The sequence below is a fragment of the Gymnoscopelus braueri genome (genome assembly GCF_963280865.1).
Source record: "Gymnoscopelus braueri genome assembly, chromosome: 9".
NCBI lineage: Eukaryota > Metazoa > Chordata > Actinopteri > Myctophiformes > Myctophidae > Gymnoscopelus > Gymnoscopelus braueri.
In genome coordinates this window covers 30007462-30022958 of record NC_137610.1, presented here as the reverse complement: position 1 = coordinate 30022958, position 15497 = coordinate 30007462, and the positions used below count along the sequence as shown (strand labels likewise).

General features: G+C 42.4%; 1 protein-coding gene across 3 annotated transcripts in view; it reads left to right on the top strand.

Moving 5' to 3' along the window:
* The window catches only part of ppip5k1b (diphosphoinositol pentakisphosphate kinase 1b), a 68017-nt gene extending 52867 nt beyond the window's left edge, over window positions 1–15150 (top strand). For 2 of the 3 annotated variants that reach the window (XM_080436759.1, XM_080436757.1), the window contains 3 exons: window positions 10850–10987; window positions 12062–12169; window positions 14358–15150. In XM_080436759.1, coding sequence (XP_080292885.1) covers window positions 10850–10987; window positions 12062–12169; window positions 14358–14449 — 338 coding nt within the window. In that variant the 3' untranslated portion in view covers window positions 14450–15150. Of the gene's footprint in view, window positions 1–1391; window positions 1455–10849; window positions 10988–12061; window positions 12170–14357 lie in introns of all 3 variants that reach the window. The other variant, XM_080436758.1, reaches the window with a different exon arrangement.
* The last annotated feature ends 347 nt before the right edge of the window (window positions 15151–15497 follow it).

Sequence of the window (15497 nt, the reverse complement as noted above, 5' to 3'; positions counted from 1 at the left end):
TTTGTTCATCACTGTGCTAACGCTACTGAGGGAAGATATTAAAGAAGGAAGGGATATAGGAAATAACCATGCAGGGAAGAAAAGGATGGTGAGAAAATAAAGCGTGGGAAGGAGGATAGAGGAAAGAAAGCCTGGAAAGAAGAACAAAGGTTAGAAGTGAAGTTGGAGTCTCTGTATACATGACATCACCTCAGTGGCAGTCCTCTGCATGCCTCCATTCATCCAAAACATCCATCTACTCTCTCCTCTCCCTTTCTTCTCTCTCTACCTCCTCTGTCCTCCTGGCTGGCAAATAAACAAACACACTGATGATCTGACAGAACTAGCTACTCTCTCTCTCCATCTGACAATGTTTTCATTCTCATTCTCACTCTCATTCTCTATATCTCTCTCTCTCGCACGCACGCACGCACGCACGCACGCACGCACGCACGCACGCACGCACGCACGCACACACGCACACACACACACACACACACAGATGATGTGTGTGTCAGGGATTTGTCCATCTGATGGTTTGGCTAACCCCATCTCATCAACATTTTTCTAAAACAAAACTCACTGTAGGGGGCCATATTTGGAATGCTGTCATACACACACATACACACACACCAGGCAGCATTGCTGTTTGTATCAACAGCTTCAATAGATTCAGTACTAACTGATGGTAAAAGTACCTGCTGATGCGGATAATAGGGTTTTCCATTACCTTTCCTGCAGGCCAAGTAATCACACACAAACACACACACACACAACACACGTGCACCCTCATCCATCCAATAGTCGGATGGGATACAGGATAGGTGGGCACTAGGAACATCTGGGCACCTTGATGTAAAATTGGCTAAATTGTCCAAAATTAAAAAAAAGAAAATAATTCAAAAATGGTCTTAACTCTTTCACTGACAGATATAAATAAATAAATAAATCGCCCACTGCCAGCGATTTTTGGTTTTTCAACTAGTCACAGAATATTTATATCCAGTATGATCGATCCCCCAACGGTTGCTAAACACGGAGGGTTTCACTGTGCTTCCGCGAGACAAAAAAAATCATTGTGACCCCCCGTTTGCTTGTTATAGGCCGTTGAATATAGCATGTCTCGTTAAAAATGCAGGAAGAAAAAAAGATACTGCCGTTTCCCCAAATACGCTAAGCAGGAAGGAACTCATTCACTGCCAAGGATGACTTATGACGACTTTTTTGCATCCATGTGATTTTTCGATAATCTTGTATACTTTACTTGTAACATTTTGGAAAACATAGCCAATTTAACATGGAGGTGCCCACTCTTCCATGGTGCCCACCTATCCTCTTACCGTCAGATGTACACATGGTGAACCCTGAAGCCTACCTGCCCAGTAACACAGTTGCCTCTCTTATCTCCTCAGAGCTGCTCTCTATGCCACCAGTAAAGAGATTTTCTGTGTCGTTTGCCAGGCATCCGACTAATGGTATGTCTGTCTTTATTCAAGTATTCATCACTCCTCCAGTTCTCCTCTCATCTTGCATGCTCCTCTTTTACTAGAGGGAAAGAGGGACGTTCTGAGTGTACCGTCGTTTTGGGGGAGTTTGTCGTTGGTTTGCGTAATTCCTATTAAATGTGCCGTATTCCAGATCATGGTTTGAATCTCTCCAGAGTTTTCCTTTTTATTAAATCTTTTTTACAACACGTCTTTTGTGTTTGTATGTTGTGTTGGTGTCAACACTCACCTCTAACGCTGATCTGCCCGTTCCTCTTGATTCATACAGCAAAAAACTACATTTCACCTGTGCTTAAAAATATATTCATATATATGATTCCTAAGATGCAAAAATGTTAAGTAATTTTTTTTTAGGCAAAAATATACTACAAATCTGTTTAGAGTATATTTGTAGTAATTATAAGAAGAATTAATTATTTGACCAGTTCCCAAAATACTGCCTCAGACACATTACTGTCTGATTCTTGTATGTTTAGGAACATATCTTTGAGCATATTCATAAATGTATAAGAAATGTGCTATTTTTCTGTATGGGAATATGTCTGACCTTTGACTTCAGTCTCTCCACAGGATATACTGTATGTATGTATGTATGGATAAGGAATCCTTTTATATATTCCCACGTGTGGCTTTACATCATCACATGTCCTCCAATCCAACCCGTTCCCTGAAGTGATGCTTTCATTCTGTTGGGTTTGAGCGCATGTTCATACATAGTGTCTTTGCCAGGCGGAGATATTGTGTTCAGCCCTGTGTGTGTGTGTGTGTGTGTGTGTGTGCGTGTGTGCGTGTGTGTGTGTATGTGTGCGTGCGTGCGTCCCCACAGCTAATCTCGCAAATGACTAGGCCGATCAGCGTCATATTTCTTATGCACGCTACCAGCAGGCCAAGGGCCCTGAATATGTTTCAAACCAGTCAATGACAACTGTCAATTTTGTGAATGAATAATTACAGAGCAATCACCCCTCCAGGCTATGGGATATGCGTCCCACGAGGCTATGGACTGGAATTTGCCCATCGGGCGCAAGCTGTGTGTCCGGCTTACGGGACACACAGCTCCGGTCCCTCCGGGCTCATTGGATGTACCGGTACCATGCAATACGCTGGCACAAGCCAAGGCTCCAGACTGAAATGCCAACTTATCAATGTTGCATTGTAGCTGATCATTTATGCATGTAAAAACAAATGTCCCATAGTCGTTAGTCACACCAACATTGTTCTTGTGAAGTAGAACGCTAGGCACTGTGCAGTCGCGACAATTGCGCTTTGCATGGACATTCCCAGTCAGACGTATGCTGAGGTCCACTATAGAGTACAGAAGTCCTGACGTCACTCGTTCATCCCCAGGTTCGTAAAGTAATTTCGCTAGGGAGAATAACATTGGGTCATCATAGAATCGTCTCATATAAGAATTGTGGTCCAAAAATAAACAAACTGTCCTGGCGATATTGTCAGGGAGGAGGTTCTGTATCGTTTATGATAGTCAGTCACTTATATTTGATACAGTCTGTTTCTGGCGAAAATTTAACTAATTCGGCGGAAGTAACATTAGCGTTTTCTCACCGTCAGTTGATGCTTCATATCCATAAGAGTAAAACCGCCAGGGTCATTTGTTTATTTTTGGAACACAGTTCTTATTTGACGCGATATTAAATACGTCTATGGGGATTCAGAATGGGGGTGGAAAACCGCAAACCAGGTAGAAAAACAAAGGATGTGTAAATTATGTCAGACTTCGTCGCTCTATTGTCTTTCATTTTAGTCCACACGAACCGCAGTGGAGTCAGAGCATGTATGTTACACATAGATTAAAGTTCTCGACTGATTTCAGTCATTTGGATTCCATAGCAGTCAGCATGTCTTTTATGGAAGCAGTTATCAGTTATTTTAAGATTAAAGAGTATTTTAAGTGGTCAAACTAGCAATGGAATACATCTTCCATAAACATGAACTGGTCTCAGAAATGTCATAAAAGCAGCAAAGGTTAAAGCCTCAATCTGTGATTTGTTCGACTGTTTGGCTGTACAAGTAGGTGGCCAGTGACTTTGGCCAGTTTCACTTTCAAAACCTTGTGTCACACAAACAGAATGCGATGCGTTTTTGTTGATATAACAAGTTTGTTCATATAGAGTCCTATCCACAAATCCACCATTTAACTTCCACAATCCACATTATCAAAACCAGTGGTGTTGTGTGCTGGATTCCAACATCATCTCGGGTCACGCGCTCCGTGCAGGAGGTGTGGAAGGAAAATGGCCAAAGTCAATAGAACAGCAGCAACATTTTCAGTCAAATCAGAATTTATTTTGCTTTATTCCATGGTTACATTTGGATGTTTGTCCTAGTGATGGCAACATGGCACACCACTTTTTGATCCAGTTCACTGTCCAAACAGTCTGTCACCATGGTTTTAATGATGCAATGTTGTGTAACAGTCCTTTATTATATCAAGGCTGTCCTGTGCGGCCGTGCATAATGAGTTGGTCTCACTTGGATGAAATCGTCAATACCAGTTTGTATGGTCTCTGAGAAGGAGGAAAGGAGCAGATGAAAATTGAGCGTGAAGGCTTGAAGCACTCTCTCCTTCTCTGTGGGTGTAGTGTCTCTTTTTAAGCTTTTACTGTTTTACATTGTATTGCCTCACATCAATTGTCCCGAAACAGCCTGTCAATGTGACAGTCTGTTCAGAGACAGAATGAATAAGTCTGAAGTTGAATGGACTTTTGAGTGGCTATGTTCTGTAACTCATTGACGGTTGAGTGGTTAAGTATTCCGTCTTGGACCTTCTTCACGTTGGAAGGGCCTTTATGGCCTAGGATTGAATCCCATATCTGAACATTGTACGGAATAAGGATTTGTCCACCACCCTAGATAGAAGTTAGGTTTGAATCCCAGCAGAGTTGCCTACAGTATGTGTTTGTCTCTCTCCAAGTGACAAACAGTGGAACAAAATTAATAGAAACGTGTACGTGTGTATGTGTGTGTGTGTGTGTGTGTGTGTGTGTGTGTGTGTGTGTGTGTGTTGTACCAGATGGAGAAGCAGAAGTCTGTGTAAATATGTTGCGCTACCAACAGATTTGAATGAATGACTGGTGTTCCACAGAGTCTGGTTAAGTGAATTGACCGCGAAGTACATTTATATATAGACAGAATGAGTCCTCTGTATTGAAGCCATCTTAACCATTAGGAGCAGTGGACAGCCTGGGACCAGCTGCGTTTGTAATCAAGGGCAGTGGCACGGTCATGTACCAGTACTGTAACATGCATGTCTTTTGGTGGTTGAAAACCCACATGGACACGGGGATAACATGCCAACTGTACACAGACCCCAGTCGACACCCAGTAGCATTCATACATACAGCATTCATAGGACATTAATACAGCATTCATACAGTCACAGCCATACCAGAATTCATACAGCCATTCGTATACAATCAACAACATTAATACAGTGTAGCAGAGTGGCTCAGATCCTCTGCCTGATGACAAAAAGTCTAATATCTCCCCCCGCCAAGGGGGAATTCCCATTTAGGCTTTAAGTGGATAAGATGTTGGCTTTCCACCCGGGAGACCAGCATTCATACAACAATTTACATAGCATTCAATCATTCATACAATATTCACATAACCATTTATATGGTATCATCCACCCATCCATAAAAGATTCAAACGTCACTTCATGCAGTATTGATACACCGTTCATAAAACATTCATACTGTACAGCTTCCATACAACATTCAAACATCATTCATACAACATTCATAGTTACCACCCCAGTCACACTGCAGTATGACTGGATGATACTGGTCGAGGTTCATTCTGTTTCAGAGAGGTCAATGAGCCAATTGGCAGCAGAATCCCAGATGAATGAGGCATCATGCAGCATGTGGCCGGCTGGGCTCACCAGAGGGTTCATAACCACGCTGTTGCTTTGTTATCATCCATTAAGTTGCAGTTTCACCTCATGTTTTGAACTAAGTGAACTATGTCTATCGATCATTCTATTATTTTGTCGTACAATTTTACAATTTAGGCATTTACCGTAGCAGACACTCTTATCCAGAGCAACTTAAAATAAAGCATTGTTCTAGTTATCATTCCACTGTTCCATCTGTTAATTTACAAATGCCATTTTTGAATAATCCTGTCGAAAAGCTGCAGGTTCATATCTTCAGATGTACTGTTATCAAATCAAACTTCATCAAACTTCATTTTTACGACATGTATTATACACAGTGAAAGTCAAATTTACGAGATTATAAATGCCAACACTTAACGTATGACCCCGGCATCAGCTACTCCTTTCTCATCGTCTGAACAACCCTGTTTAAACAAGCATCCCTATAAACTAAAGCCTTAGGTATCAGGTAAAGGTTGAATTGTTGTTGCGTTTCTGATGGTATTGATGATTTTTAGCCAAGCGGTTCACATGTTGATAAGATGAAGGGTTATTGATATCTGAGAGGGAATCTGGTATCTGTATTCCACCGGTGACTCTGTAGCCCTTTTATTGTTTGATTCATTGATTCCTTTTATTTGTACTAACTTGGCTTTGATGTCTCCTGCTGTTGTCTATTTGACATGAAGGTTGTCCTTTTTTTTGCTTAGTTAGCTTTTAAATCAAAAGGGAGTTGCTTCTAAAATGCAATATGTGCAGCATAGAACTTTGTCTTAGAGGCGTTTGTTCCTCAGTACATAACAACAATGGACCTCTTATACGTCATCTCTTATACACATCTCAGTCCTCATGTAAAGTATTTATGTTCAATGCAGTATTCTATAGCTGTGTGTAGGGTCACAATATACCAATTTCACGATACGCTGTTGGGCTCACAATAACAATATGATGCAATATTTTGTATTCTTTTTTTCAATTATCATCAACATTGCCAATCTTCAGTTTGCTGTGGTGGAATCGGAGTACATTTAATATATTTTCTTTGTAAAGCACTTTTCCATGATACCAGAGAAGGTGCTTGTGAATCCTTTGATGCAGTCATATCTACTTGATGGGGCAGAAATTGCCTCTTGCTGGACTTTACATTAAAGTAGGTCAACGAGGCTCGTTGAACAAGGGCAGCTGTGACTAGTCAGTTGTCAACTTAACAATGATTAATGTAAGCTTTAATTTCATATCACACAGTATCCACTCCTGTAAATGTCACCAGCAATACAGTTGCAATTGCAATATTTCTTGGCCGGTTATATTGTGACACACCTAGCTGTGTGTGATTGAAACATTAGGTTATTATTTGTTTACGTTGTTGGCACTAACAGAAAAAAGGCTGACACAATCCCAACGTATGTGATTTTATCGGAAACATTCCCTCCTCTCTGACTCAGTTTTTCTCCTCTATACATTTATCTGGCATCCATCATTTCAACCACAACCGTCAGCACAGCTCCTCCCCATCATACCACCTCCTCTCCTTTTCTCCTACTATGCTTTCTCTTTTTCTCCTCCTCCTCCTCTTCATCCCTTCTTCCCCAGAGCCCACAGAGGAGCACTCTGTGGTCCAGTTGTCCTCTGAGCCAGCGCCCCCAGACTGCCCCTCTTTGTGTGTGGACCGGGTGCTGGCCCAGTACCCCCATCGCTGCCCATACCACCACCTGCTACTCCTTGGGAGCCTGTCGTCGTCCAGCCGGGAACATCCTGAGTGTCCCTACGGTCAGACGCTGTAGAACCCCGCTGCCGCCTCCTTCTTTTTCTTCTCCTTTCTACCCCCCCCCCCTCTCTCCTGCTCCTCTAAGCTGTGTTCAGTCAGTGTTCAGACCTTCAGTGAATCCTGAGCTTTTCACAGCACTCTTTGCTACTCCTCCCATCAGTCACTTGAATGCCAGAGTTTAACTTTGTCGCTCGGTTTCTCTGAATGTCTTTTTTTGCTGTTTGTCACTTTGAATGCCTGTCACAATAAGCATCAGTTGCATCCGGTCTATTTCATGACAAAGATCCCATTCTCTGTTTTGCGGCTAGCCTTAACTTGCACACCATTGCGAGTTAAAGGTGTAGTTTTGGCTTGTTTGCAAGTGGGTCATACGCTCCATTTGTTTGAATGATGATACTGTGTTATAACACAGTATTGTGTGAAATCTGTACATTAGAGAGTGCAAAAGAAGGCAGCCTATGCAGCGTGAACAGAAGGTGCTGACCAACCACGCCTCTCCGCCAGAAGGGTTTGAAGCGTGCATGCAGTGTTCCATATGCATGCACTGTCTTCAAGTCCCAATTCCTAACTGCAGTATGGCGCCCCATGGTGAGACGGTATTGCTCCACTGCATAGCGATTCAGTGAATTAAAGATGTTCAGTTTCCTTCGTTTCACACTTTGAAGCTTTAAAATGTTTGTTTAGATTAATGTTTGCATGCATACATCAGTGAAAAGACCTACATTTTGGATATGGATAGTAAAAAAACAACAACAAAAAAATAAATTCAGTAAATTATTCAGTGTAATGGAGTCCAGGTTGTATTCTGGACTCCAGTACTACTGCCATCTGGAGCACACAGCTTGTCAAGGTTTTGGAACCAGAGATGTTCTGGCAGGAGTTGATGTAATTGATTTGGCCACAATTCTCTGGGAACCACTAAAGCACTTAGTTTCGCACTGGTGTTGCGCACCGATAATAGCTTATCCACAAGCTCACAGTGCATCGAGCTGTGACGCGTGGTGAGCTTGTAGATCGGATATTTTTGGTGCGTGACACTTATGCACTAGTATCAGAGCCTTCCTCGGCACACAGACAAAGACGTTTCTGACTTCTTGACCAGATGACAGATATTTGCGATTAAAATCCTGTCCCGTCATTAGCTTCTTTTGGTTCGTGCGGGCTGCTCATAAACTGCTGATGTTCATGGAGAATTATTTATAGGACACGTTTTGATGCAGCTTGTCAATCCTCACGTTCTTCCGAGTCATCAGAGAAGAACGGAATCACTGCCAGAGGTTTTGATTTGTTCACACCTGGTTCACACTTTCTCTTGGGCAGAACAGTGAGATTTTGGCATGATGCATTTGTTTATGCATGCATGATGTGTGTTCATGTGGACTGCGATTTACTAGTTGTCTACATGTGTTACTTGAAGAGAGCTGAGCTGTTTTCTGTTTCTTGGCTTACGTAGTTCCTCCTCTCTGTTCTCCATTCTGTGTGCGTGCCTGTGTGCAAGAGAGAGAGTGTGAGATAAGTGTTGAGTGAATGGTGCATTGTAGTATCACATAGTTCTTTGGATGTATGAGCTGAATGTCAATGATATAGAGAGGACAGGGAGAGAGAGTTAGAACAAGGTGGGGTAGATGGAGATAGAAAGAGAGGGACGTGGAGACAGAGGAAGAGAAAAAAAGCAGAGGAAGAGAAGACACTTAATGAGGTTGTTTTTGATCGCTTTTTGCATTATTAATAAAGGCAGATGTAGTTCTGAATGAAACTCCTACCACTGACAGTATTATCACAGGTATATATTATCCCAGGGGTGATAAAAGGACCAAGAGGGTGATAATAAGCTTGTTCTGATTCTGTACAGTAGGTCAGCTGCCATATCAGTCCTAGGGGTAATACCGCAGCTGACCAATCGGCACAAGCTGAGCTCTCACTGCGAACGTCCTCACTGCTGAAGGAACTCACCATGTAAAACACGGTTGCTGCAGATGTTGTGTTAAAATTCACAGCTGAGGAGACACTGGAGTTTATGTGACACTGGAGTTTACTGGAGTGCAATGAAACGCAAGAGCGGAAACCGGTGACCTTTCACCAGTTCATATAACGTGGCTGCATAATGGCAAGACCGGCAGCCTGCAGCACCTGCTGTATTTTTAGCCAACTCCCTCGCTTGGGGAATCGCCAGGGCGGTCCACTGCTGACAATAACTGTAATGTTGAATTAAAGTATTTATAATCAATGCTTTCTTGTTAATAAATAAGTCAATGGGTATTATCAAATTATGGCCAGCATTCGTCATTGCTCTCATTATCCAACCTCGGGCGCGGCGACAGTACATCAGACTAGCCTACACCTTGCGTACTGAAGATACACAGGCCTTCGGTTTCGATAAGCTTGGGAAAAGACAAATACCAGTGGGTGTAGCATTTGTTTAGTGGGTTTATTATTTCTGCTGTGCCAGAGAGTATACATACAGTGGAGAGGGACAGAGTAAGAATGGCCACCACACCACTCATCCAAGCCCATGGAATGTTATCCATCCATAAGATTATTTAACATCCTGCTGGTGGTGCTTGAACTCAGGGGATTGTCTCTAACCTCTAGTACCCACTATTGGGCATTGATTATCACACCGTGATACACAGCCTATATGATATACAGTAAATATTGACAGATCATTACTTGCTGTTTGGATGAATTAATTGATGGCATGTAACATGCAAAGCGGGTCAGATTTTTTGTGATGTGCTTCCTTTCTATTACTTGTTACTTCTATTACTTGTATGTTTATTTATAGCAACTTTATAATTTATAGAAACCCACACTGAAGATCCTTTGAATGTAACTACTGTACAAACGCCTCCCTTTAGGCCTGCAGCTCGTTGTCTCTGTTCCCAGACATGCTGTGTAGCTTTTTCACTTGTTGTTCACCCGTTATAATTCTGTAGATTACTGATGGAGGAATGCAAGGCTGATGGCTGATTGTTTCTTCGGGGAGAGGTGAAACTGAAGCATCCTCTTTCCTCTCCATTCCGCTTCGCCAAGATACCGGTTTATCGTTGTGTCCTTTGGTCGGGCTACACTGAATGCCACTGGACTGGATTGGCTGCGCATGTGTTTATATGTGTCAGCTTGCTGTAGTGCAGTTGCTGCAGTGGTTTTTATTTTTACAGTACACCATTTTATGATGAAATGCTTAAAAGGGAACTAAAGACTTGGCTTCTTTTGTGCCATCTACGGGTTAAATGGTTAAAATGATTGAATTCGATATGGTCCTTTATTATGGTGCCTTATGGGACACCCCATGTCTTTAATGGTGTTTGTACCTAATGATATATTACAGGGCTGGGTCGAGTAATTTTCTGTTCAATGAGTTAAGGAAGTGGCTTTTGGCACTTACAGATTCTCATATCCAACGTATACGGAAATGTTTTTAATCAATGCCTACTTTTGTTTTTGTTTAGGTTTGAATCGAAAGTGATTTAATCCTATCCCTTATACACATTTCATTATCCTGTATGGTCAGAACTGCTCTGCACCATTAGACGAACCCACATTGAAGTCAATGTGGTCTAATCACCAGAGAATGGGCGGCTGCTTGGACATGTGCACACACAGGACTGTAGTATTGGTACAGCATACTGGAGTACTGTTTGTTGTGTCAGGTCGAGAGAGGTGAGGTTTGATTGGCTGGTCTGTCTCCCTGTGTAGGCTTTGAAGGCTGTTCCATGGTGCCCTCTATATACCCCCTGGAGACCCTCCACAACTCCCTGTCTCTGAAGCAGGTGGATGAGTTCCTTGGCACCATGTGTGAGAGCAGCAGTGAGGCCCACGCCAAGACCATGAAGGGTACGTATGTCTGAAGAATACGAGCGCTTACCAATGATGCTATGGGTACTGAAGTGTAAATATGATGTACTTTATATACTACATGTGTGTACTGTATAGAGCAGGGGTCTTCAATAGGGGGTCCTCAGAGTTACTACACGGGGAACGCCAAATCTTTGTGTGGTGGGAAACATTAGCCGAAAATAGCAGATCTACAAATGAGGCGTTGTGAGCTTGTATATCGACTATTTTCAGAGAGTCGGTGTAGAGGGGATAAGAGCAGACAAAGTACAGAGCCAACGGTCAAGTTGACTAAATATTGAGGGTTTAAAGGTTAACTATCTGAAAATACACATTAACATGAATCCAGCTATCTATTAAATCTATGAAAAAAAGTTTAATCTGCAACACAGTTTTATACAGTATGTAGTGGGGGTCCCTGCTTCATCTCTCTCAGCTAAGGGGTCCTTGAAAAACTTTGAAGACCCCTGGTATAGAGTATACACTTTATATATACTCTATGTATATGTATTACTGTAGCATACCTGTATAAAGTGTGTCTAATAGTAATCCTATATTAAAATTGCCTAGAGGGTGGGTGGACCGACAGTGGACGTCACAAACGTATCATCCGGACTTGTGAGGCGCACGTTTCTCCGATCTGCACCAAATCTGGCACAAACGCTTTTCAGGGGTCTGCCGTGAGAATAGCCACACCAGTATTTAACATTTCAAATGGCCATAACTCATGACCATTGCTCTGATCAGTGCAATATACAGGACTAGATTTGACTGGGCTCCAGTTGCAGAATCTTGTATTGCGCCTGAGTGCTGCTGTGACGTTTTCAGGCTCTCGCCTTTCCTCATCAGATTCATGTCAGGCCTGCGTCACCCTGTCGGGTGGATTGTCGCTGTCTATTATCCTGCTTATTACATGGCTACTTAAAACGCGATGTAAGCTTGTACAGATCTGCTATTCCACCAGCGTACTGTATCAGGCTCAGGCATATATCAGTATAAATCAGGCATATTATGTAAAATGTAGGCCAGACTGCAGATATAAATGTAATTGTTCCCTGTGTGTGTCTCCCCTAGCCCTGTCTGCCCTGTTTGACTCCCAGAGCCAGCTCTACAGCCCTCCGCAGCCGCTGTCCTCCTCGGGGTCCGAGGCGTCCCTGCTTCCCACCAGCAGACCTACATGGTGTAAGTTAACTCACTCTATACTATACTTATGCAGGTGTAGCATTGTGAGCTTATAGATCAGGGTTCCAAAACTTTGTGTGATAGGAACCTTTTTTTTTGTTTTACTTGAATCCTAGCATTTCTGTTCTGGGTGGATCATTTGCCAAAAATAGCAGATCTATAAGTTCCCAAGCGCGACACGGTGTGAGCTTATAGATCGGCTATTTTCGGCAAAGACATTTGCCGAACTTTACTAAGTATTGAGGGGTTAAGTGGTTAAATGTCTGAAAATATGAACAAAAACCATTAATTTACACAACACTGATGATAGTGCTGTCAAACAAGTCTGTGAAGCTTTTAACAGCCCAACTAGATAACAGGGTTGAGTGTGAACCGCTGTGCCAGTGCTCATGGATAATACCCACCCCCGCATCCTAACCGTCAGCTGAGCTAAATTAAAACAAACCCTGTGTAGAAGAAGATAACAATTAAGAGCAGAGAAAAGTAGGCCTGGAAGAACAACACGACCCCTTTACATTTACTGTCAACTCTCTCCCTTCACCCCATCCCTCTCTTATCCTTTCATCTCTTCTCAAGGCCTTGGCTTGTCTTCTCCTCTTGATTGAGTCATTAATTTTGAACTTCATGCGTGTTGTCAATTAGTGGAACCGCTACTTTGACTTGTCCCTATCTCTCTCTTACTTCACCTTTTCTGTGTTCTTCTTCTTTCTTGCCTCACTCCCTTTATTTCTTTCCCTTTTTTCCCCCTAGCGGTTTCACCATTGTTTGGTTTCCTCCTTTTCTTGTCTTTTCTTGCATGTCAATATAGGCTCATATTTGATTAACAATAAAAAAAAAATGCAGATCTACAAGCTCACAGCGCATTACAATGTAACGCTTTGTGAGCTTGTGGATCGCCTATTTTAGAAAATAGGGCTTGTAAGTGGTTACCTAAATAAGTATTCTGTATGAATACAACTGTACATGGTCTGACTTTGCCACAGAGAGAGAGAGAGAGAGAGAGAGAGAGAGAGAGAGAGAGAGAGAGAGAGAGAGAGAGAGAGAGAGAGAGAGAGAGAGAGAGAGAGAGAGAGAGAGAGAGAGAGGAGAGAGAGAGAGAGAGAGAGAGAGAGAGAGAGAGAGAGAGAGAGAGAGAGAGAGAGAGAGAGAGAGAGAGATGGAGAGAGAGAGAGAGAGAGAGAGAGAGAGAGAGAGAGAGAGAGAGAGAGAGAATTAAAAAAAAGATGAATGGAAAAGAGAAAGGTTAACAAAGTCATTCCACTAGCATCACATAAACTGAAGACAAGACCAGACAGAGAGAGAGACGGATAGAGAGATGGACGGATGGATAGAGGAAGGAAAGTATGAGTCAGCATTAGAGCCACATCATCTGAAGACAGAAGACCAGGCAGTGATATACATTTATACAGTGTATATATAGAGGGATGAATGGAAGAAGGGAGGGATGAGTCAGCATTACAGCCAGATATTGACCACCAGAGGAAGCAGTGATGGAAGAAGTACTCACATTGTTTACTTAAGTAAAAGTATCAATAGTGCAATGTAGAAATACTCTGTTACAAGTAAAAGTCTGTTAATTGAGTAAAAGTACAAAAGTATTGACATCAAAATATACAAAAAGTACCAAAAGTAAAAGTCCTCATTATGCAGAATGTACCCTTTCACAAGTTATATGTTAAAAATGTATACAAATCTTTTGAAAGCTCTTTCAAAAGAGCTATTTTCAAATAGCCGAAGTATATATAGGGCTGAAGTGTAGTAGAGTAAAATTACAATATTTGCCTCAGAGATATAGTGGAGTAAAAGTATTGAAAATTGGAAATACTCCATTAAAGTAAAAAAAATACCTCAAAATTGTACTTAACTCATTCCCTGCCTAGAACGTAAAAAACATAATTATTTCCAATTACCAATTCTGCCAAGACGTAAAAAACGCAATTTTTATTTATTTTTTCTTCAAATTTGACCCAAAGACCAGTGGCAGTGGGCAAAACGCGGCCAGAAATAATTCAGGCAGTGAATGAGTTAAGTACAGTACTTGAGTAAATGTACTTAGTTACTTAACACCACTGAGAGGAAGTGATGTTCATGCTGTTAGGATGCTGTATGTGTTCATATGATGACATTGTACAATTTGTACAACAGTACGACAGTAACACAAAAATTGTGTGTGTGTGTGTGTGTGCAGACTGCAGTGTTCCCTCCAGTGCTGTGTCCAGTGCTGGCCCCTCCTCTCCCGTCGCAGAGAGCCCTGCCCTGCACTTCGACCTAAGTGATTGAACACCTGTACCTACACCTGAAAACCTGAATCACTACCTGAACTAAACCCATTCTACACCAAGAGACATGAGGATTTACTTTTACAATTTACTCACGCATCCATCCTTCCCCCTCTCCCTCCCAGCAACCATTTTATTTTGAGGAGGTAGTCTGTCTGTGTTGTCCTCAGGTGAGACCCCAGCAAGATGGGACAAATCTCTCTCTCTCTCTCCCCCTCTCCCCAATGAACACCAAGGACTAAATACCATAAGACACAGGGCTGTTCGTCTGTCTGTCCAGCCATCTGTCTGTCAGACTATGTGCCTATCCACATCTTCTACATTTGAGCGCAAACAAATAATGTAAACCAATGCTCCAATCTAAGCCAGGACAACATGACATCATTAAACCTGCCTGTCCATCCATTCTTAAAGCATTTTATTCTATGTACCAGCAGTATGTCCTCACCACGAAAAACCCAAAGACAAAACCTGCTCAGAGTGGGACATTCATTTACCTGCCTGTCAGTCGGACTGTCTGTCCAATTCACAGCTGGTCCCACGCCACTCCGTCAGTCTCACATCCTGAATCCACTGCTGGAAACACTGTACATGTTTATATACACACACACACACACACACACACACACACACACACACACACACACACACACACACACACACACACACACACACACACACACACACACACACACACACACACCTACATAAATGCATGTGTGTAGATACAGATGCGCATGCATGCACTCACACCTGGGGCCTCATTCCTGAAACCATCATTTAACATTTTGTAGTTACATGAACCTAATATTATGGCACTGCAATCCTGTTAGGATCGTGGTTGAATGAGTTTAATTTACAGGTTAGACTTTATCCTTATTAGTGGGGCTGCTTACTGTGCATTTCTATTTTAGGCATTTTCTTACACAGAGGCTTGCACTGAGCAGGTAGCGTGTTCGGTGTCTTTGCTCAAGGGCAATCCACTGGGGACTGTGAGTGCAGGTCTGGGTTTGGACCATCCACCCCGCCAAAACCCTTTGTACTGTCCA